Genomic DNA, 26,245 nt, shown 5'->3' on the forward strand with positions numbered 1-26,245 from the left:
ATTCTCAAAATTTCAAATTCGTACGCTACCAACAAAGTGATAATCAGCCTAACTTTGAACAAACTAAATCACCATTATATACTTTTATAAAACTCAATACCATGTACTAATTTCTCATTTGCTATAGATTGTCTTCATTTATTTAGTCAATTCCTTACTTCCGTAAAACCAAAATTTATAAATTTTTTAATAAAGCAGAGGTCACTTTAGTCTCATTCCTAAATTTTAAGTAGACAAACGAAATCTATTGAATTTGTTGAACGCCCAGTGTTAGGGTCATTAATTCAACATATTTTTCAAAATCGATCGCTATCAAAAATTAATTATATAATTATTGTATTGCAAAGCTTGCTTAATGTCTATAAATATAAATAATCATTATATAATTTTATTGAATAGATTAGCTCATACTAATTTTTCATTTACTATATAGATCTGTATAAAGGCATGGAGCTTTAACCTGATCAAGGCAAGAACTTTGAGCTTTTCGTTACTTTCTTTGAACCAAAATTTATAAATCTTCAAATTCAAAGATTTTAGTTTCATTCTCAAATATCAAATCAAAGATTTCAAAATATTAGCTAAAATTTGATAAGTAAAACAAATAAATTTATTGAGTTTGTAGGAATGCTTAGGCCTAGTACTTCAATCATTTTTTTCAAAATCGGTGGCTACCAATAAAGTAATTGTATATCTAATAAATTGTTTAGATTGCCTGTATTTTATAAAACTAAATAACCATTACATCCTACTATAAAATAGAACAGCATATACTAGTCTCTTATTTACTAAAGATCGCCTTCATTATCATATCTAATGTTTTTACCCTATCAAGGAGATTTTTTTCGTAACACCAAAAATTTCAATATAGATGTGTGATTACAGTCACATTCTTAAAATAATAAATCAAATTTTTTAAAGTATTGGTTTAAATATGATAAGTAAAACAAATCTATTGAATTTGTATGAACACTAAGGATCAGCACTTACATCAATTTTTCAAAAAAAAAAAATTATGTCTCTAATGAGTTGCTAAGACCGTCCCGGTTCATATTGAACTAGATAACCATAAAATTCTTTTATAAAATAGATTCGGCTATACTAATTTCTCATTTACTAAAGATCGTCTTCATTTATTTATTCAATGCCTTTACCTTATCAAAGCGTTTCTTTCGTTAATCCTCTTTCTGCGTTGGCGAACACGGTGTATAATTTCGTACCTTTTATCTCAATTCACTCGCCAAATTGTTCTTTGCAAAAATTTTGTTCGTTAGTCAAAAGAACGAAATACTTCTGAAATTTCTTTGTGGTTTCATAATCTTTTGCGTTTTACGTAATTCTTTTTACTCGTAATTTTAAATTATTTGAATAATCATAAAATTGGGTAGAACTGAGAAATGAACATGTTGTAACTAGTTGACCAGTAATTTGATTTATTGAAAATTAGCTATTTCGGCATAAATGAATAAATATTTTATAATCGGAAAAGTGTTTGATTTCCGATACAATTATACAATATTAATAATGGATATAAAATGCAAATATTTGTCATCTGTGATACAAATCCTAAATATATTGTAATTATTGATGAATATTTTAATTTAATTTATTAACAATACAAAATATGTTTCCAAGTGAAAATAGTCATTATTCGATTGCATTTTTTTAAAGTTTCATATATTTTTCAATAACGCCAAAATACAGAGTTTTGAGAAAATTATGAATTTTTAAACGCAGATTTAATAGGTCTCATTCATATATATTGAAACAAGGTTTTCAAAATATTAGTTAATAAAATATGAAAGCATTCTATAACTAGTTGACCAGCAATTTGAAGGCCGTTTAAGTATTACTTAAGCACTATAGGGGGGCGGGGGGTTGTTGATTTGCTTATTTTGGGTTGACATGGTGGGCAGGGGAGTCTGGATGATGATTACGTCATAGGTAGTATTTTTATTTTTTTACATTAATTGCAAAATGTTTACGTAAGCATGGGGGTAGAGGGTAAGAGCTTTGCTTACTTTTGCTGACAAGGGGGATGGGGGGTAAATAATTCTAATAAATCTGCTTACGTAATACTTGAACGATCCCTTGTGCAATATTAATAATGTATATAAAATGCAAATATTTGTCATCTATGATACAAAATCCTAAATATATTGTAATTATTGATGAATAATTTAAAATATTACCAACACAAAATGTTTCCAAGTGAAAATAATCTTACACGGCATTGCTAATAATTAATCATGACTATTAGAATGGAACTCCTTTCCAATGTTAAAATACATTATTAAAAGTGCGATTGGATTGCTTTCAAGTATAATCATATCTATCTACCTCACAAATCTATTTACTCACAATTTTAATTAGTGATGACTAATTTAATTTTATTTATTGGAAATACAAAATTAGTTCCCTATTGAAAATTGTCTTTCTCCGCATTGCAATTGACAACTAGAAAATGCTGAGCTTGAAACTTTGAATAATAGAAATATACATCAATAAATAAAACTATCCTCTTACTTCCGATTGGTATTCAAAATTTAAAAACATATTGTAAGTAGTCTTTTTTAATCAGAATGCATTACATATAACATAAATATTTATGTCATATATCATAAACATGTTTCGATTTTAGTGCCCCCAAGTAAATATTTCATCATTAAATTCCACACAATAAATCCAAATTAAATTATATTATAAATTATTACAATTCTGTATGCAAACTGACATAAATACAATATTTAACACAAAATATGTGTTATTACACCTGGTGTGTTCAGGTCAGGTATCAAGGGGCATTAAAACTTTGAACGTTATTGTAAGTTATTTCATGAAATAGTATAACTTTATTTATTGTGCATCAAATTATTTATAGATAGAATAGCTCACATTAAATTCTTCGATTTATTCATAAAATGCAATTTAATGACTTATTACAAAATTTATATTCATTGAAATTTTGAGTTTAATTTTATTTTGTTAGTGATATATTTATGTAAACAAGTAAATGTATTGATTATTATCAGTATATCAGTACATTGTATTGATTTAATCATTACCTGGCTTATTATGTTTATGATAGCATAATAAAAAAAATTTAATAAATATAATGCTCAATCATTACAAATTTATATATGTACCATGTCAATATGATGGAGATGATGACTTTTTTATTTTATGAGGCAATAATAATTATAAACGAATTATAATGGCATATTGGAAAATATGCCATAATTTTTAAAAATAATGTACTAGCATTAATACATTAAAGTTTGATTGAATTAATTTAGGTAAAATTTTATTATAAAGGTATTATTATATGTCAGACTAATTAATTATCATTTTATTACAATTATATTCTATAAAATATCATTTGAAATAAATCTTATCACGTGTGGCATAAAGAGTAGTAAGCTATAAGAAATTTATATATAGACACCTTCAAAATTTATTTTAAATAATTTCTTGACTATGTATGTAAGATCTCTGGGTGCAAAACTCAAACTTGAACTGGATTCCTTTATAAAGATTACCTTTTCTTTTCACATGTAAAGAATTATTGACTATACCAGAATAAGGAATGTCACGGATTTTCTCATTTATAATCCTTATTACGAATGTCACAGATTTACCGTAGATAACATCAAACATTTTGACGTAAAAGCAAGATTCTTGAACACATTTCAACCAGATTACTGTGAAAAATATTTCTACGTATATTTTAGATAAATAAAAAATGCGCACATAACTTCACTTACAGACAACTTTTTGCCTATGAAAGATTTCTATTCTAAGAAGGAGTTTACATTTTATAGATATTTTTACTTGTTTAATAAGATTACTAACTTGATTCTTTTAACGATGTCATTAAAAATAAGTTTCTCATTATTTTATATTCATATTTATAGATTTTAGGTCATCGACAGCTTAGGTAAAATAGGTCAAGAAATTGTTGCCCTAAATAGGAAAAAAATTCATTATCCAACGATATAAAACGCTCCATAACTAATTATTTCAAACTATAAGTATTAATCGATGATTGACTTATTTGTACTTTTTTACTTTATTATTTGTATTTTTTATTTTTCAAAATATTAAAGTTCATCCCTCCGTTTTATTAAAACTTTTTTAAATTTAATTGTTAAACATGTTGGATAATATATGTTTAATTTAATTGTTTTTAACTTTTATTAACTCTTTGACTATTAACTATTATTAAATCATGACTGGTACTTTATTTTATTATTATTCTTTACTTTATTAAATTACTATAAATATATTTCAAAAAAAAATAAAACTGTAAAATATACAATTAATTAATTATTCATATTCAAACTAAATTTATAAATTTAGTTAATTCACTAAATATTCAATTAGTCTTTTTCTTTCTATTTTATTAAATATTTTTATTCAATTAAATAAAAATCTTTTTTATCTTTGCGATGATGGAATATTTTTTAAACTAAAAGACATAGTAAGTTCCGAGCTTATATATTTTACAAAGTTGTCATTATGGTATTAAAAAAGTTGTAAAATCGCATAACTTAATTAAAGTAAACCTAGCTGTCGTCGAATTAGGAATTATAAAAAAGTTTTTATTTGCTTTTTTGAGATATAATTTTATACACCTGGCATTTTCAATTAGAACATCGTAATAATGAATAGTATAGCTAGTATATTAAAAATTTTAATTATTATATAAAATAATCAAATAGGTCAGTGTCTGAATTTTCTGCAATAATTTTAATAATTTAAAATGAAATATATTTTTAAGAAAGAATAATAGTAGAGAATTTTTCAATTTAATATTAAATTTGAATTATTTTTATATAGTTTTTTCTCATAATTATTCAAAATTTATATTGATAAATGTTAATTTTTAACAAGTTTCAGAAACGTCAAAATTTCTCTATTTTTTATTGAATACATTGTATGGACTTATGAAATATATCTTGTCTATTCGAAATATAAAATCTTATCATCTTATAAATCTAAATCTTATCATATCTTGTCTATTCGAAATTGCAAGATTTCTTTGTATTCATTTCAATATATAAATTTATTTGAATTTTATTCTTAAAAATAAATTATTAATAAAAAAATAAGAAAACTATTACTAAATTCATTACCAAACCAATATCTTCTTCTGCGTGGCGGTTTTGTTTCAAATGGTTTGAATTTCTCGAACCACTTTGTCCTACATTTGTACCATATTTTTATTAATAACCAGCGCTCGTTTAGATAATGCATTTTACCGAATAAAATTTTTATCTGCATTCATAAAAAGACTTTATAGGTGATCGATTCTGATCATTCGTTGGCCGGGTTAAAAAGGCAGGCACTAAACATTTTTGATATATTAAATTTCAGACGACGAGTAATGTAAACCGACTATACATCATTTTGTTACTATGTGAATTATGGTGAAAGCATTTTGGCTTTTGTAGAAATTTTTACTTTTTTATGCAAACACCGCGAATATCGAAGCGTCGAGTACGGATTCATTTATCACTATTTATTTGGAGTTATTTCTATGGAGATTTATGAATATGCATGCGTCAACAAGTTAAATCTATCTAGAGACACCTACATACATATGTATATATATATATATATATATATATATATTTAAGCACAGATTAAGCACATCTATTAATTGTCGTGTATGTAACTAAAATTTCATTGAGAAGTCTCCAATGAAGTGCTTAAATATTCAATAGTGCAAGAAAATGAAATTGTTAATGCAAATTATGTCGTATAAAATGAATTTTTCTTTGACAATTAATTATTAATTTGAAGTGTCATTTACATATTTTTTTCAGTCAAAATTTGAGAATAATATTCCAAATTTTTAGATACAATCATAATGACTACTTGCACTATTAGAGTTATTTGATGTACTATTTTATTTTTTATTCTATTCGTTAATTTTTATTTCAAGCTCATATTTTATTCAATAATTTTCATTTTATAAATAGTTGTCAAAACCTTGATTTATTTGAACAAAATAAATAATAATATATATTGATTATAAAATACTCGTACACATAATTAAAACATATATATATATATATATATATATATATATATATTTATGTATATATATATATATTTATGTATATAAAGAGAAAGAGATATTGGAAAGATATTTGCATATAGGTATATATCATTCAATTTTTTCAGATTTTATTACATAATGTCACATAAATTGGGTACGAATAATATACGTCGTAAAAGTCAAAGATTGTATTAAAAAAATAACGAAGTATCAACTTACCTGGTCAAAGAGAGCACAAAACACAAACACGACCTGTTGTTATAAAAACACGATTCTGAAACGAAGTTTCCCTTCAGTCAGTGTCGACTTTGCGCGAGTTCGTTTTCCGAAACTTTCTAAAAAGCGCGCGTAATTCTACCGACAAAAAATAAAACAAGCTTCCGTCGGGCTATGGAGGAAAATAAATACTTTAAGTGATTGTATTTGGTTTGATGTGCTCTTTCGAAATTAATTTTTATTTCGATGGTTCTACGGTCAATCAGCACTTGTTTTTCGTTAATGTAAAGTTTAGTGTTACACTGTATATTTTCGATTTGTGTAAATTAGTGTTTGTTATCGGATTTTTACTTTCTATCAGTGTCTGCTGATGGATAACGAACGTCTGTGGGCTTGCCTGAGCGCCGCAATGGTTTTTATATGAGAGTCGCGACTGCGCGATCGACCGATCAACAGGTAGCGAGCACTTAAAATCATTGAAATTATTGTTAATAACTTTTTTTTACTATTATTCAAAGTAATAAAAACTTTTACACAGAAAATTATGAAGACAACTTGAAATTACTACCTTGTTACAATATATTTTCAACACCTTAATAAGATTGCCCATAACTTTCATCCAATAATCATACAGACATTTAGGTTTTTTTCACACTCCAAGTTTTTTATATACATAGTATGATTTTAGCATAGTAAAGTATGTACTCGTAATTATAAATTTTGACATTTGTTCAAGCTTATTAAAAAGTATATGCACTGATTTATACAGTTTTGAAACCAATAAGTATGTTTGAATAAAGATTTTTATCGCGCATATTTAAATATCCGTAACGTTATGTTTAAGTAATTTTAAACCCTGAAGATATCAAATAAAATTTGTATTTATTTAATACAGATGGCCTGTATTAATATCAACGAATATATAAACTTGACCATAGAGTTCTAAGAAATATAGCAGGTATATTACATAGTATACCTATGGGATTTGTTTCGTTATTATTTCAGTATACATATATCATATTGAATTCATATGGCGAAAATCGTACTTGACTATCGCCTTTGAATTCTTGATTTGATATTGAATTCCAATATTATACTATATTACTAATAACTAGTTATATATTGTTTTGACGAAATTCAAATTAGAAACTGAAGCCTTTCAATAATTGCTTGTGAGAATATGTATTTGCCGACATAAATTTTAGTTTTGATTCATTTAATAATTACTTATTTCTATGAAAGTCAATCATAAAATGTGCATACATGTATATTAGCAAACTAAAGGTAGATTGATTCTCTAAAGTAAATGGTGCTTTTAAATTTGCACAAGGAAAGTAAATTATTTTATTAGGATAGCTTTTGGCTTATATTTTGAGTTAAAATACAAAATACTATTTTCAAACTTTTCCATTACTAACTTAATTCCATGTTAAAACTTTGCATGATAATTGATAATATGAACGGTGGAGACGCCATGTACTTTACTGTCAGAGCTTAAAAAATAGCTAGCTATCAACGAATTTTTTAAAAGCTCAAAAAGCTGTCTTTATGATTATTATATGAACGGTGGAGACGCCGTGTACTTTATTATAGCATATTGCATACCGGGAATTAAAATTAAAGCTTACTTCAATACTTTATTTTTGAAAATTTCTATTCAACTGGACCATATAATAGCAAACGGAAATTTAAAAATTTAGTTAAGTGAATATATTTACGTTTGTATAATATTACAAGAATCTCTTTTCAAAAGCTTCATAGATTGCAGTCCAAATAACGATCAAAAAAATTTTATATAGGGTTTGGCTGGAATTCATAGAGCAAATCGAAGTTTACGTTGAAAGTCTGTTAAAGTAAAAAATTATATCAACACCCTATCTTCCCATAAATCCTCACGCACTGTATATTATGTGGAGCATTTTCCTTTTAATGAATATGCATGTTGTTAGTTATGACATTGAATTGACAAACTTGACCGTGGGTCAGCGTCGCCCGAGTCGTGGCGCCAGCCAGCTTATTTTTACCGGACACTGACGGACGGTTCATTTAACGAACTGATATTTCATTTAATTGAGAGACATTCACGCACGGAGAACTTGATGAGTTATTTTTTCATATTTTTACTATATATTTATACGGATACTTTCATCATGTGTCTCTATGCGGTGAATGTGGGCGAAGGTTGAGCAAATGGTCAGATACGCCCTCGGTCCGGACCGTCAAAGAGGGAAGTAAAGAGTATTGAGATTTGTTCTGTAAAGTTGTCAAAAGTTATGGGCTAAAATATTTCTTGACGAAAAGCATGCTTTCGTACTGTAACGGTTACTGAGGAATTCACTGACAAAAGTTGATTAAAATATTTTAGAATACAGAAAGTAAAATTTTAAAACTTGTTAACCTCAATTGGCAAATTTCTCTCTTAGCAGAATACACATAAATATTTTATTTGTAGACCAAAAACTACTTATTTTAATTTTAAAAATATGATATTTAATTCACGGCTGTTAATTTAGTTGTTTATTCATACTCAACAATCAAGTATAAACAAGGCAGCTAAAGAAATCTGCTTAAATATTTATCAACCTCTTTGAACCAGATAAGATAAATTGCATTTTCTTAATATATCCTAACTAATATGTTATTTAAATTTATTGATTTGTTTAATAATTGGTGGATGAATCGTTAAAAATCTACATAATTGTTTGGGTCTATAATTTTGCACAAGTTTTTGTTTTGTTCTAATTAGGTTTTACTGATTTTGGTTGAACAGTATCTTACTTTCTGTACTTTTCATGTAATTATTTTATTCAACATTTATTTTCATCCTCTACTGAATATTGAGAATATCATATATCCCAGCGCTCAGTTTAATTCGAGAATGGGTTAGATTTTCGCGCCGCTACAAGTGTGAACATGCGTGTTAAATAATTAAATTTTTATGCAAAAATGAGGAGAAAAATGTTCCATACCATCAAAATCGCAATTATATTTAACCATGTGTTATGAAATGACACTTTTTGCACCGATAAATTAAACGGCAATACTGTTATGGGTGCTGTGACATTGAAATGTCGCCTGAAAGTATACTTTATATGACACGTTGTGATTTTATAATAATAGCAGTAATGAAAACTATAAAAGGTTGGGATAGATGAGTTTTAGGAATTAATTATGAATCATTCATTAATAGATGGATTTTTTTTTTAAAAAAACATAACTTTTGTAATTGAACAAAGTAATCCGAAAAATAAATTACTTTTGGGAATATTGCCTAAAGATCAATTTTGCACCATATAATAATGCGCTTGAAATCCAGATATTGCATATTATAATAGTAGGCCATCAAATTTTACTTGGAAACATATTTGAATTATGATTTTTTTTTCTAAATATATTTGGAAGGAAACTCTGTAAACTTTTTTATTACACATATGGATTTTTAGTGTTTCGTTAACAAAATATCAAAGTTGGCCTAAAGCTTTTTTGGTAGATAACAAAATTATTTATAGAAGCTCGCCCGTATCGCAAACAAAAGAGAATAACTAAACACCATTTCGCTTGTTAACTACAAAGGTATTATTTTATGAACGGTTCAAGTAATGCCCGCATATTTTAAACAACAATGCGAACTAACAATACAGTTTCACTAATTCCTTTCAGCATTTTAATGCTCTAAATATTATAAGTCCTAATCTCGACTACTATTTATGTAATGCGTTTGTTATTGTTTATGCAAAAATGTTGCGAAATCTGTTATAATAATTTTATTCAAGAATACATATAATACATAAAGCATTGCAGAATCAAGTCTATATATTTCGATATATTAAAATTCATTAAGATTCTTGATTTCTTAAAAATCATAATTGCTTGGAAAAATTGTATTGCTTGTCAATTTATGCAGATATCAGATAACCAAATCTAGTTATGATTTTTGCTACAAAAAATAGTAAACTATGAATCTATTTCAACACTTTGCATTAATTTTTCTGGAGATTTGATAAACCACAGAGATTATTCATCTGATTATGGTATATTGTCAACAAATAAATTAAAATATTATTAAATTGATCAATACGCCATTAAAAATAATTCAATCAGAAAGCAGAGTTTAGTGCTTGTAAATCCACTTATTTTTAAACATTTTTTGTCAAAAATGATCAAAAAGTTACTAATGATCTATAAATTTAAAATATGTTCTATGTACACTATTAAATGACATACAAATTTAATATTTTTTAAAAAGTTAATTAATGCTCATTATAAATTTAGGTATATGATAAATGCAATAATAATAATAATAAAGAATTCAGACATGACTACATATTTGCAAACAAAGTTTTTAAAGCTTGTTAAATGATACATTCAAGTATGTATTAATACAAACTTCAGTGTGAATATAATTTTTTTTTGTATTAGGGGTAAAATTTGACTAATTACATGCAATTATCAAAGAAAATATAAACAACAATCTTTCTAATTAGAACGAAGCTCACAAATGATACATTTTCTAATTTTGAATATCATTATAATTATAATAAATTAAATTGAGTAAAGTATGTCTAACTACATGTGCATGTGTTATTATCATTACCTATTTTTTTAACAGGCGAAGATCATATTTTTTTGAATCAGGCATTGAAAGCTTTTTTGCAAATTCACCAAGTTCTTCCTGAAATCAATAACACATACAATTTATTTATATAAAATATGAATAAAATTATGAATAATTTAGGAAAAGTATACCTTGTTGGTGTATGTCATGCAACAGAGTCGAATTGTGTAATAATAGATAAATTCTATTAGAGATATAAGACTGAAACCGATGAAAAATCCTGCTATACCTCCTGTAGACACTGAAACAAAATAATAGAAATATATGAAATATCATATAATATGGAATATCATATTTGAGTTAAAGTTGTGATATAACTTAAGGGGCACAACTAGTGTAACCGCCTAAAAAAAGGTGATTTTTGGGAATTTATATTAAAAAAACTACTTTATCAATCATTTCAAAATTTTAAGAATATATTTATACATGGTTTAAGAATACACAGTAAAATTTTTGAAGACAAAAAATAAATATTTTTTAAGTTATCGTCGATCTCCAACGGCGCGACAAAAAAGGCCCTTCACTGATGCAGTGATTCCGGCCTTCTACGTGGATGATATTTAAAAAAAATTCTCGTTAAACTAGATAATATTGTCTGTAAAATGAACTACGATAAAGAAAAAACAATCAAAAATTGACAAAATGACGGCGTTTTTTTTAAAAAAAAGTCGAATTTTACCCAAAATTTTGGTCGTTTTTGGACTGCCAATATTCGATTTTTAATCCGATAAAAAAATCGATAGTTCATTTTACGAAGAACTATATATAGAATATGTAAAAAAAATTTGATAGTGATCGGAGCATTTGGAAAATGCTGTTTCGAGAAAAATGCGTTTAAAGATAAAATGATCGTTATACTATATACTATATATATACTCTTTAAATGGCTCTGACTCAAAAACTATTTAAGATATCGATTTAAAATTTTGATATGTTATTTTTAAATGTATAACCTATCAAAATATGGAAAAATTGAAAATTCGATTCTTTGAAAATTTCACACTAGTTGTGCCCTTTAATTATATAATCTTAGATAGTTTTGTTATAGATTTATTAGTAAATCAAATTTAAATAATTTGAGGCTTTCTTCTGACGAAACGTTAATAAATCATGATCATGATAAATCGAATTATTTAGATAAGACAATAATTATTTGAACGATACCTTCGATAAACATTTACCATGCCATTTTACTCATATGCCATGCGAATAATTTCTACAACTCCCAGAGCAATTCTGTTTTACCTTATCTTGAAATTATATTTTTAGCTCGGGTTTTCATTCTCGACAATATAGGTCACGTAAATTAATAATTTAATCAGTTTATCCGTAATTAAATCATTATTACCATATTAGTTTGACCCACACACGCACCGTGTTCTATATTTCGCATTTGGCCTAATTACCTAAAAGATCTGCCCAGCCAAACGTAACCTCTCGCACGTACTGGATCCCAAGTGGCTCCTGCATTGTTACCTTTACCGAATTGGGAGGAAAATCACTGAAAATAATAAATATATGAATAAAATAAAAATAAATATATGAATTTGGATATTTATATTATAACTTGTATCTTTACTTCTCGTAAAACTAACCATCATGCCATCGAGAAAATTATTACTTATTTTACATTTTCGCTTTTATTTCTTTGGCATTATTTATTTTTCTCACAATTTTTCACGCTCTAGTAACACTTTTCTGCTAGATATTTTGCGGAGTGGAATCTTACCTTGGGCAAAAACACTCAACTGAAATACACTCTTAGGTATTTTATTGAAAAATACTGTCGTACGTTGAATTACTTATGAAACACTTAAATTTATAATACTATCCGAAATGTATTATATAAGACATTAAAAATATAGAAAGAACTCAGATTTTTTTGTGAGCGATAATAGCCTTATAATTATTTTCTTTTCGAAATTAATTGATTTAATCAATTGGGCATAAGACTTTTAATATGCTTAAAGATTATCATTGCTTACAGTTAGTATTGTATTATATAAATGGTTAATTTAATTTTGTTTGAATTACATTCCTAAAAGTTCAGTTAGGTTTAATTTTACATATTTCAATATTTGATATCTAAATACTATTATAATATCAAAAAAAATGTTCATAGATTATAATTAGTTTACAATTTTTTGATATTCAAGACGATTGGAAGAGTATTAATGCTTAAAAAGTCATTCTGTGTTTTAATAAATTTAATTATTTCAATGAAGTTCGAATTAAGATCTAGCGAGTATTATTGTTTATATTTTAGAATGAATGAACAAAAATTAAAAAAAATAATAAAATTCTAAAATTTTTTTTAAAAAAACTTTTATTTTTAGTTGTTCTACTTACCCTTTGTGATATTTATATCCAGTTATTTCATAGATTTTTTCGTCACAGGGAGTTAGGCATGGGCATTTCTTCGGATTAATTATATCAAAACTTCTATTTGCAATACAAAATAATTGACTAATACTGCATTGACGAGGATCTGGAATATAAATATAAATAATAGTTTAGTCAATATAGTATATAGTATATAGTAAATAGTAATCAAATGTTCATAAAATATGTGAAGCTAGAAGTAGTTGACATGTGCCATTTTACTTTTTTTACAATAATGATTTCTACATTCAAATTTATAAGTCATTGTTCAAAAAAATTCAATTAAATTAAAATTCAAATTAATAGAGCCTTGAGCACTTGATATGTTCAACTATTTATATATATATATAGTTTAGATCTGAAAATAAAAATGCGCCCAATATTTTTCATAAAGTTGTGGATAAAAAATTAGTACTAGTTATAGTTAGTACTAGTTTCCTAAAGTCACATAATTTGAAAGATTTGACATACAAATGATTTTGTAAATCTTACATAATTTAATATTTAAATATTGACAAACTTAAATAAATTTAAAAATGAATAATGTATGATATAAAAATAATACCAGAATAAATGAATAATACCAGATATAAAAAAGATTAACTTTATTAGTTGAACATGACTCTTATATTTAATTTCTTATATAAATCGAATATTTTAAAAAGAAGTAATATGAAATAGATAAATATATATATATATATATATATATATATATATATTAGGATGGTCCTTAATATGGACATTTTCGAATTTCCTTGCTCCCAAGGGCTCAGATGGTTCCAAACTGATAAAAAACAATTCTCTGAAAGTTTTAGCTCTTAATATTGTCTTTTAGATAGAGCGCAATTCAATTAAAGATTTGTATGGAAATAGCATGAATTTTCATATGCTGAACATAAATATAATATTACTGCGTAATGAAATATTTCATAAAATCAGGATTGAATTACCAACCCATGGCTCCATAAGACAGAACAGTAGAAAATATATCGATGAATCGATTTTTGCGGATTTTAATGGTTCCACGAAAATATAGTTTGATGTAAAATCTCTCTATTTAGATTATTTTATACATACCTTTTTCAGTTCGAAGTATTGAAAAATGTGGAATGCATTTGCAAATTTTCAACGCACGTTGGGCTCTACATTCTCGCATGCATAAACTATAAGAATATTGTTCATTCCGTGTTCCCATTTTAAAGTTGTCTTCTTTCAGAATACATTTTCGTTGACTGTGATAAAAGAAAAGTTACTTTACACTACTTGATCAGAACAAAATTTCGAATTGACAAAATTTAGATATAAAAATCATATTAGGGATGAGTAAAACTAACTTCTTACTATACTGGCAAATATTTTTTTTATGAATATATGTATATGTGTATATCTATATGAAAATATGCGCGTATGTGTATACATCACACAACAATTATTAAATTAATTAAAAATATTTATGAATTAATTTTAATAATGTTTACCATGTTCTCTTACACCAGACTTTGCACCGGTTTAAAGGTGGGTAAATCAATAAAATAAATTGATCGTTAATTTCTCTCTCAAATTTTAGCTTACATTATATAAAAATATAATTTTATTTCTTGTGTAGTTTATAAATTATAATTTATAAAAAAACCTATTATCTCAATAAAACTGATCAAAATTTCACTATTATAATGAATTAAAATTTCACTATATACTTTTTTATCTGTGGTAAAATGTAAATTATAAAAATATTTCAATAGCATCAAATTTAACATTTCATTTACATTAAAATGAATTTATAATTATATTTCCTCGTGCTTGGTGAGCAAATAAATTAAATTTTTGTATTATATTATAAGTTACAATTAATGGACAAAATAAATCTCTGTTGTAATTTATAAAGCAATGCGAACTCATCAAAACTTCACCAGCAGTAAAAAGTTGATTGTATGAAATATGTACTAATTTTACACAAACTAACGAAAATGTGTAATTAAACTTGGTTTGATTTAGATTTATCTTTTTTATAATAGCAATTGAAAGCTAAATTGACTGTGTGAAAAATTGAATTAGTTGAAAGTGGTTTAATGGATGGATTTCTTTATATTTTTATCTCATGAAATATTATTTTTGGTTTTATTTTTATTCTTACCTTAATGATAGTTGTTTAAAATCATCAGAAGCATAAATACTCTTCATTTGAACGGTTATTTCTAACTGAGAATTTGATTTGATTTGCCAGTCCATAACCGTGTAAAAATCAATGCTAAAATATCCATCAGGTGATAGAACGAAAAGCTTAAAAATATATGGAATATTAACATTTAATTACGTGCTTATTGTGGGAAATATTATTTACATATAAAGTACAATTACTAAAAATAAGTGAATAAATTCTAACTCAAGTACATGGCTTATTTCGTTTAAGGAAGTAAACTCTCATAAAATCTCTTTTTTGTTTGGAGTATCATGTATAGTAACTGCTAAAGAAAAGCATTGAAAATTTTGATCATAAAAAGTTCAAAATATTTTAGTTACTAGAATATTGCTCAATTTATGGATCAGATGTAGTAAAAGAAGTGTCTAAAAAGCCATAACTTCACAAATGTGCTAAGTAGAGATTGTAGAAGTAAGCAATATTTTGCTAAGTATACGAGGTGTGTTCAAAAAGTACCCGGAATTACTAATAATTAAATTTCGCGGGTCTGGAGTGTCTGATTGTCAAAATTTTTTTTTTATTATGTTGGTATACATGCCCCTAAAGTATGATGAAATTTTCAGCTATATTCACTGTTTACTTTGTCTGTGGTAGTCGCTAAGGTTCGACGTGTTTTTCTGAGCTCGGCGATTTTTACAATGGAAGAATTGAAAAGTCAAAGAATTTGTATTAAATTTTGCGTAAAAAATGAAATAAAGTGTTGCAAAGTGCAAAAATTCACCAGATATGGCTCCGTGTGACTTTTTCCTATTCCCAAAGTTGAAGAGGCCCATGAAAGGACGGCGGTTTTCCTCGATTGAAGAAAATCGCTGAGAGTGCTCAAGGACATATCAAAAAGTGAATATCAAGGGTGCTTCGAAAATTGGAAAAAACGCTGGCATAAGTGTATAATATCTGGGGGGGACTACTTTGAAGGGGACCACATTAATGTAGACGAATAAATAAATATTTTTTTGAAAAAACGAAAATTCCGGGTACTTTTTTAACAGACCTCGTATACAACAATTAAGATGATAGACTAAAATATAACTTAAGACTAAAATTAACAACACTGAGTATTTTGTATTATACCTTATTTTTTATTTTGTTCGGTAATGTTAATTCTACTTCTAGCATCAACTCTTGTGTTCCAATTGTTCCGCTGAAATCAAATCAATTTAAAATATTTATAATAATTTAATATATGTACATTCACTAAAATTATATACTCAAAATATCTATTATGATTTAATTTCTACAACACAAGAGATAATCAAATTTTTACATGAAACCTCGTTACACTAAACACTTTTATATATGTTTTGTAATTTAGAAAATATAATATAACACAGTTAAGTTATACTATATTTCTTTATTATTTATTCGTGCTCGAATTTTAATCTAGAGGCAGAAATAATAAATATTATTAATTTAGAAAATACAACTAAAATTAACTGTATTCAATTAAATATAAAAAGTTGTACCATATTACTTTTATATTATTACAACTACAATACTTACAATTTTATATGAGTATCTATAGTTTTACTTGCAAAACTATAACATAATCCTTGTTCTGTCATCACTATCATACCCAATGTATCAGAAATGAAATTATCTTCATCAATAATAATCTACGAAAAAATATATTATCAAATACCACATGGGTTCTGTTAATTGCTTACTTCATCAGTATACAAATTATTTCACTTACTTTCTCTATTAAATTTAAAATATTATCAAAAGGCAATTCTTTCAATTTTATATTAGATTTATTTAATATTCTGCCGATATTATGAAAACCCAAATTTGGTAGTTTACTTAAAAATGTAAAGTATTCCTGATAATCCTCATTTTCTACTTCCAAATCTGGAAACGTCCTACATGTATAAAAATACACAATATATATTTGTATTTCAATTACATATTGTATTCAATTACTGTAATTCTTGTGAATGTATTATTACTTGTTCCTGACTTACTCATTTAAAAAATCTTGTATTTTTCCTTCATCTGAAAAGTGACCATGACACAAAAACACTGCCGGAAATTCTGATTTTGGTACTTCAGAGTCTGTATCTAGGGCTAAAACAAATTTAATAGAATTCATATTTGATAACAATGAGATTAATAGAATGATATCTATAGGTAAAAACTAAATCGAATTTAGAATAAATTAAGTGAAATAAAACCTTAAAAATACGTCTTTCAAGTAGTAATTTTGGTACATTTTCTTAAATATCAGCCTTATGGTCTTCCATATTGTAAGAGAGATCTTGTAGTCAATGGTTTCATACTTCTTTAATTCTTTGAAGCTTAAAATTATAGGGATATAAAATGACTATTATTATTTAATTTTATTTTCTTACCTGTTATTGTAGGATTATCGAAAAACTTTTCCAGTAAGTCGCTTATGGTCACAATGCATATAATTATGAAGGAAAATACTATCAAAAACCAAAAAACTCTGTGAATAATAATTATAACTCCATTAGTTAATTTTATAAAAAAAATAATAATTATATAATATAATAATTGAAGATGCTTGATCGATTATACGAAAATACATAAATATTTTTTAATTCTCATAACTCTGATAGTTATTTATCTGAAGATTAAATTCTCATAATCGTATAATAAGCATGACATTATTAAATAAACATATCTGATCAAAATTGCTGTTTTTCCATATTGAATTCTTTATTATTATTATTTTTTATGAATTAAAAATGTTAGTTTTATTATAATCTACCTGTATTTTAAAATGACACTCTTATCTGTAATATGAGCAACTCCATGAAGATTTGTATCTTTTAACAATTCATTAGTTTGATATACTACACTGGCTCCTAAATTTAAAGAACGTTTTTTTTCATGTAGTTCATCTTCAGTTCCATCTTGATGAATGAGATATTTGTTAATTATTAAAAGTATTATTAAATAATAAATTTGACAAAGAAAATCCACTGAAACTAAATGAAATAAGGTTTACTTATATATTTTACCTGTGATGGATTTTAGGGGTTCCACTCCAATTATTCTAGGTTTACGTATCATTGCTTTAAATGAGATAATTAGAATCTTCTAAAGTTTTTTTGTGTAATTTTATTTCTAATGGTAATAGATTATATAACGTACTAATGATTATGGTATTAATGGCAAAATTATTTCAGATCTTGTAGATATAATTTTCTCTATAGAAGTAACACGTATTTGATGTAACTTTTATCAGATAATTACTTGAATAAGCTTATTTCATATTCAAATATAATTTAAACTCTTTTAAAATTTATGGAATACGTATTGTGAAAAGGTTTAAATACGAATATATTTAAAATTTAAATATTTGGACATAATCAAAATTTTAAATTAAATTAAGTATATGAAATTAAATTAAATTTAATCCATAACAGTCCTGGAGTAAATATGAGAAAAACTATTTCAAGCTTCAACTATAGTTATGAACCAGACTTATCTAATTATCTTAACACATGCAATATCTTGAAGCAAATATATTAAAACATGAATATGCACTTAAAACAATGCAATTACTGGAAAACATTATTTTTAGAAAAAAAAACTGTATTCTGAGTTATTTCTCTATAATTAATGTGGTTTCATCATGTTGCCTAATATAACTAGTCGTAAGTGGCATTTTATGACAAGTTGCGTAAACTTTCTCGAAATGGTCAACTTAATCAATAAGAAGTGGGATTAGGCTTTTTTCTAATATTTCAATTTATTTTTATTATTATTTCAATAGAATTATAAATGGTGTATTTGCTTAGAGCAGTGATTCCCAAAGTAGTCCATATGGTCCCCCAAGGGTCCATGGCAACTTTCAAGGGGTCCACAAGGAATTAAGGAGATCTACGTTAGTGGACTACAATACATCTTGTTAATATTTATTTTATTATTATTTTGAAGTCAGTTCATAAAGGTCTAAACTTGGATTAGTATCTTTAATTTAAATATTTATTACTAGACATTAGTACAAATACAAATTTATAAAAAATCGATATCTTCTAATTAGGGGTTCATGCAAAGTGTCAGAGGTCCACGACAGAAAAAAGTTTGGGAACCTATGACTCAGAGGGTGGCCTGTTATTAATGAATTTTGATGAATAAATCACTTTTTGAAGGCTTACTATATTTTAGGATTTGGGTTTAGACACAGTGATTCCCAAAGTGGTCGATATGGACCTCTGGGAGGTCCAAGTTTAGTAAAAAAAAAAACGAAAAACGAAACGAAAATGGGGTTTCATGCATAGTGCATTACACCACATCTATACACTATATCTATGATAGAAAACATTTACAATGTTTCTGAATAGAACTATAAAGTAAATAAAAATATTGTTCTTTTTTATGAAAATGTGTAAGTTATGCCATAAGTAGGCATTCGTTTTGTGGTTCTAATATGGTTGAGTTCGGAAATCTAAATGCTGACAATTGAAAGACTTGGAAATATTTGTGCCCTTTTTGAAGCGTTGGGGCCTGTTATAGCATTTCTGGATATTGAAATTAAAAAAACAGTTATTAGTTGTGAAATATTGATTTTCTAACTAAGATGTAGACTGGGCATAATTGACCGGGAGATAGAAGAATAAGCCTTACAAAATTGTTGCCAAATTTTCGATAAAAAGCAGTTACTTCACAATAAATTTTAGTACAGTTAAAAGTTAGAAAAAAATCATTATCGAGTAATTAGAGGGTCCATAGAAAAGCCCAAGAGGTCCAAACACTAAAAAAGTTTGGGAACCTATGAACAAACGACCTAGCCGATCCTGGCCAAAAAACGAATCAGATTATCAACTGTGCAAATTTTTTTGCGAACACGTGGATGAAAAGTTTTGCCTTTATTTGCTAATTATAAAAAATGGCTTGGCCGATAGTCTTGTAAAAGTTAATCAACGAGAGTCCTTATAGTTTTTAAAAATTTTAACTAGGTTTTAAGCTGTTTTTTAGGAAAACGCGACTGAAGGTCAGGTTTTGTGTCCAGATTACACGCACTCTTATACTCTCATCAAATTTGGGATCAAATGATTCAGAATGACCGGAAATTACGAGAAAACATAAAATTAACAAATTGGATTTTCTGATTAAATCAGAAACTTCTACTTTAGGAAGTTAATAACATGGTTTGGTGACAAATCAAATAATTTGTCGCCTATTCCTCAGATTCAAATCACATATAAGTCTTTGCACATCACACAGATGCCCGATAAAAAGACCTGTCACTTCTATAAAAACGTGGTGTCAAAATGAATATATTTTTGTATGTATAATTAATTAATTATAAGTATTAATGTGACAATGTGTGAAGAAATTAAAAATATTGATTCAAATCCATTTTATGGAATGAAAATCGATGATGCAAGTATTTTGAATCGCCTTGAGGGTAGAAGCCCTTGTCCCAAATGTGGAAAGTCAAGAAAATATTTTTGTTATACTTGTTATGTACCAGTAAAAGAACTGGAAGGACTCATACCAAAATTAAAAGCAAGTATTATTAGGATAAATAAATCACAATTATTTCTATTAATTGAACAAGAAACTACTTTAATTTATTATTATTTAAATAATAATTTACTGGTTGTATAAAGATAATTTAAAAAATATTTAAAAAATATTTATACTGTAAATAATTATCCATATAAAATTTCAGTTGCCATTGAAAATAGATATAATAAAGCACAAAAGAGAGATTGATGGAAAAAGTACAGCTATTCATGCAGCAATTTTAGCTTCAAACGATGTCCAAATATACACATACCCCGATATACCCAACTATACTGAAGAAGAAAAAACAGTTCTAATTTTTCCAAGTGCTACATCAGTTCCCATAAGTGATATATTCAACGACAATTATAAAAAACGTAATCCTGATGAAGGATTACAAAAAGGATATCATTATGGAACCATGTTACGATCACCGATATTCGAAACCATTACAGATAAAAATCAACAAAGTATGAGTGAATTACCTATTACAAAAGCTGTCTTTATCGATAGTACTTGGAGTCAAAGTAGAGGAATCTATCAAGATTATAGAATACAAAAACTTAAATGTGTAGTATTACAAAATAGGATCAGTCAATTTTGGAGATACCAAAAAGGCAGTCCTAGATGGTATTTAGCAACAATAGAAGCTATTCATCAATTTTTATTAGAATTGCATATTCTTATGTGGGGTGTTAGTGATAAATATTTAGGTTTACAAAATCTTGGATTAGGAACGAAGCTTGAACATTATTCTAAACAAGATGTTATTGATAATTATACAGGTCAATATGATAATTTATTATTTTTCTTTAAACATATGTATGACATTATTCATAAATTATATGAACATGATGCACTTAAATCTTACAAACGACCAATATTTTAAGATAAGATGAATGATTTTATAATGTACATGTGATAAATTTTACCTATTAAATACATAGTGATGAATAATAGTAATTTTCAAGATTTTTATTTTAGATAAAGATTGAAGTGTCTTCAAAGTTTTTTTAGCTAACAGCTAACTAAACCATCCTATTAACAATTGCTTACTTTTTATTTTCTGACAACATGTATTTAATTCAGAGGGAACTAATTAATCAGCATCATATAAGAAACAATTTGGAAAGATCTTTTGTATGTAGTAAAACAATAAATATACATGGATAATATTTATATTTATAAACCGCACCAATAAATACATAATTTTCTTAGCACATTTAAAAATTAAAAATCTTATATTTATTTGTAATCATAAGGTTAAAATTTAAGACATACTATCTGAGATATTCACACTAACAAAATTTTATAGTATCATTTGACAAAAATGCACTCTCATTCAAATTATTATAAAACGTAAAATATTATCTAGCTAAAACATTGTATTATATAAAAAAATTTACAGGTTAAAACATAGCACTAAATATAAAATTCATTCCAATATCTAATTCAATTTTTACATTTTTGAGTCAAAAATTATTTTTATATATAGTTTATTCATCTTACTCAAACTTATCACACCCACCATTTAAAATTAGCAATTAGAAATAAATGTTGCTCATAGCTTGGTTTCATTTTTTACTGCTAAGTAATAAGTAATGATTATTACTGGGCATTAAAATCACTATTAAGAATTATCTAATTAAATTACAATTTTCTGAGATCTAGAACAAATACACTACCGTCCGATGCACTTGCTCCTACTTTTGAACCTTTTGAATTCCAACATACTTCAAATATACCACCAGTTCCTTTATAACTATGAACCAACTGTCCTGATTGTGTAGACCATATGTGAACACATTTATCAAAACTACCAGAAGCCAAGAATTTTCCATCTGGACTAAAAGCTACTGAATATACTGGTTCTGTGTGTTTTGTCAATGTATGTATACAAGTTCCTCTTTCAACATCCCACAAACGAACAGTGGAATCAAAACTTGCGCTGGCTAATATTAAATTCATATTAGGGTTGTGTGTTCCTGGTCCTGTTGGAGACCACTTTATTGTATAAATTTCTTTAGAATGTGCCTGTGGATAATTAGAAATAATTTTATTGGTATTATAGATTATAATAGTATTGCATTTTGAGTTAAACTCACTTGTAAGTCGTGTACACAATTATCTTGTTTCATTGACCAAATTTTAAGAGTCATATCATCTGAACAGGATGCTAAAAGTTGTCCTTGTGGATCCCACTTGATAGCATTAACTTCATTCTAAAAATTGATAATCAAATTCAGTTTTGTTTCAAAAACCATAGCTTGTAAAATAAATAAATAAATTTTAATAACAAGCACTTACTGTATGCCCTTGAAAACTTTTAATGGGTTTATCAACATTTAGTTTGCAAACATGAATACACTGATCCGTACTACAACTTGCAAATGATGTGTTTGTTTGCCAGTCAACATCCAAAGCGGGCGCAGAATGAAATGAGAATTGTTGTGTGCATTCACCACTTGCTGCATCCCAAATAATTGTAGTTTTGTCAACCTAGGTTGGTGAAAAAGGATAATAGGAATACTTTGGAACATACAGCTTGATTAATTCCAAATGTAAAAAGTAAATTTACAAACCCCGGCTGATAAAATATAGTTTCCCAGTCTATTCCATTTCAAAGCAAAAATTGGACCTTTATGTTGCCCTAAAGTGCTTGCAAGACGTCCATCAATCATCCAAATCCTAGCGTATCCATCATAACTTCCAGTAGCCAGCAAAGATCCATCGCACTATATAAAGAACAATTGTATTATTTAAATTTACAAACTGCAATATTCATAGATGATAATAATTTATTTATACTTTTGTTTTCAAAACTTTAATAGTACTTTTAATTTATATCCATGATTTATTTTTTAAAAGCAAACAAAGTGTTTAATTTGATACTTATTTGAATTTTATAGTTTCTTACATTCCAATCCAGTGATGTAACATCTTTATTACTCGGTACTTCTGTTCCACCTTTCTGAATGCAATGCCTCAGTATCAATTGATTAGGACTAGGCCGTGCAGAGTTATCCGACATATCCCAAATTCGAGCTGTGCTATCTCCGGATCCACTGGCTAATAAATCAGTACTTGGATTCCAAGCACAAATAAATACTTCGCTTTCGTGTCCACGTAATACTGTCACTTTTGATGCAGGTATTTCAATTGACCGATCAACTTCCATTGTTTCTTGTGTTGCTGTTGTTGTATCTAAAGGGAGTGGAAATTTAATAATATGATAGTAAATGAAATCTAATTAGTTGTAATAATATTCTACGGTAAAAATACATTATAACAAGCAAATATAAGCTTGTGCAATAAAGTTAGTGATATAGAGAGTCTCAAAAGTGTTTTTCCATGCATAGGATGGATTTATTATTATTATTTTGCATACTTGTTGATTCTTCTCCGTTTGCATTTTCAGCAGATTCTGTTTTAATAGCTTGTTTATGTTGATTCTGTTGATTTTGCCTACTGGCCACGACTTCTGGCATAACAGCGTCAATGAGACTGAGACTCTCCGGAAGCCTTTGCTCAGACCCTGCAAATTTCAATAGTCAATTACTGTTATATTTGAATTTTGAATTTGTAATTTTTTGTTTTAATTATCATACCATCTTCGCCGACACTTATTTCAGCTTCTGTATACTGTAATCCTTTTTGTAAAATGCTTAGGAGTGCTGCTGGCGGCACCAAAGCGCCATTTATATTACTTTGTGAAATGTGGGATTCTATGCCAAAAGTATATGCAGAATGTTGAAAACCTAAAAATAATAATATTATTATAGTTATGAAGATTATAAAATTGCAGTTATATCGTTAAGAAACATATACAATAAATTAACCTATAAACAAACACACAAACCTGATTCTTGCAAATACCGATACACTAAAAAATTTACTTCATCACTGGAAAAACTCATTTTATTAAATTTTATTTATATTTTTTAAAAATACGATAAACAATAAACAATGAACTATATTATAAGCGTTAGTATTAGTTTTACAAATAAATGTCATAAAATAACAAAACATTTATGAAAGCCTAACCAAACTTAATACAATAATAAGAATTGCCCTCTATGGAGTGAAGTTGTTTACATTATGGCCGTTATAATTCAAATTCAAATATTATTCAAGCCATTTATTCTTTATTTATATTTTATTAGTATAGTTTTTTATTTTAAAAATAGTATAGCAGTAATACGTATAGTATTTTACATAATTATCTAGGAAAATATCTATGATGCAATTATGGACAAATATATTTATATAAGTCAATTCTCACTATTTTTCAAAGCTTGATTTCAAAGTTCTATTACTCGTGCAATATCGCGTATTTGAAATCAATGGTTTATTTATTATATAAAGTGCTTTTTTAACTTTTGTTTCTAACCAATAGTTTTTCAATTTGAAAATTATTTTTAGAGAAATAGTTAATACCGCGATTCAAAACTTTTTTGCCGAAATTCGACTTAGCCACTTATTCACTGGGATGGTATATATATTTCACTAATTATACATATTTTTCAAATTAATAATTTATACAATTTAATAGTTTTGTAATTCATAACTATATAAAAACGATCAAATTTATTATCTCTAAAGTTCTACAGACTTGTAATTATAATCTTTAAAACACTATATTAACATGCTTTTTTTAACTTTCCGTAGGGCAAGTATAGTAATCGCAAAAAAATCGAAAATGAAAATTTTTACATATATTTTACGTTTCAGAGGTTTCTGAACATTTTAGCATACTTAGAAAAAATAGATGTATGTGATAGGTATATGTATACATGTATAATAGAACACTTGAATAAATTGAAAATATATTTTGATTTTAAAATTTAATTTCATCTTTAGTATATATAATTTCATACCAAGTTCACAAATTTTTCATGAAGCCATTTTTTATTTTTTTTATTTTCTTATAAATTACAATCTGTCTACATTGAAAGACATTGAGTAATTAATTTGACAAATAACATAGAATTTCAAAAGGAAAACCCAGAGGTCCACTTTATATTAATGTACTAAATTATAACTTAATTAAAATTAGGTATATGTATCCATATAATCACTATAATCTTCCCAAAAGATGTTCAAAATCTTTTAAGACTGAATTTATTTGTTTATTTTCTTCAAAAATCCAAATGTAAATAAACAATGACAGGTTATTTGTGATTTTGCCAACACTAGCGCTATCAATTGCCTAATACCCAAAACTATTTATTGATAAGATAACAACCAAAGATAAATGATTTTATCATTGATAACAATCTATGACAAA

The 26,245-nt window shown here is 26.5% G+C and overlaps 3 protein-coding genes across 3 annotated transcripts; 1 reads left to right on the forward strand and 2 right to left on the reverse strand.

The window, feature by feature from the left end:
• Positions 1 to 10,874: 10,874 nt before the first annotated feature.
• On the reverse strand, positions 10,875 to 18,513 carry LOC113370169 (pickpocket protein 11-like). The gene is made up of 11 exons (XM_026610839.1): positions 18,462 to 18,513; positions 18,209 to 18,353; positions 17,826 to 17,923; positions 17,439 to 17,541; positions 16,549 to 16,618; positions 15,412 to 15,557; positions 14,355 to 14,509; positions 13,245 to 13,383; positions 12,302 to 12,396; positions 11,027 to 11,136; positions 10,875 to 10,952 (listed from the first exon to the last, which is right to left on the reverse strand). Exons 1-11 carry the CDS (start codon positions 18,511 to 18,513, stop codon positions 10,875 to 10,877), a joined length of 1,191 nt encoding a protein of 396 aa, XP_026466624.1.
• Positions 18,514 to 20,728: 2,215 nt separating this feature from the next.
• On the forward strand, positions 20,729 to 21,847 carry LOC113370170 (DTW domain-containing protein 1-like). The gene is made up of 2 exons (XM_026610840.1): positions 20,729 to 20,958; positions 21,125 to 21,847. Exons 1-2 carry the CDS (start codon positions 20,773 to 20,775, stop codon positions 21,845 to 21,847), a joined length of 909 nt encoding a protein of 302 aa, XP_026466625.1. The 5' UTR covers positions 20,729 to 20,772.
• Positions 21,848 to 22,448: 601 nt separating this feature from the next.
• Positions 22,449 to 24,981, reverse strand: LOC113370179 (F-box-like/WD repeat-containing protein TBL1XR1). Its single transcript, XM_026610851.1, has 8 exons — positions 24,818 to 24,981; positions 24,567 to 24,716; positions 24,347 to 24,493; positions 23,876 to 24,162; positions 23,541 to 23,693; positions 23,266 to 23,457; positions 23,064 to 23,180; positions 22,449 to 22,992 (listed from the first exon to the last, which is right to left on the reverse strand). Exons 1-8 carry the CDS (start codon positions 24,873 to 24,875, stop codon positions 22,609 to 22,611), a joined length of 1,488 nt encoding a protein of 495 aa, XP_026466636.1. The 5' UTR covers positions 24,876 to 24,981; the 3' UTR covers positions 22,449 to 22,608.
• Between the last annotated feature and the right edge of the window lie 1,264 nt (positions 24,982 to 26,245).

Source organism: Ctenocephalides felis, unplaced genomic scaffold (genome assembly GCF_003426905.1).
Source record: "Ctenocephalides felis isolate EL2017-DRISC unplaced genomic scaffold, ASM342690v1 CF-g0.4_SCAFFOLD_01492, whole genome shotgun sequence".
Classification (NCBI taxonomy): Eukaryota; Metazoa; Arthropoda; class Insecta; order Siphonaptera; family Pulicidae; genus Ctenocephalides; species Ctenocephalides felis.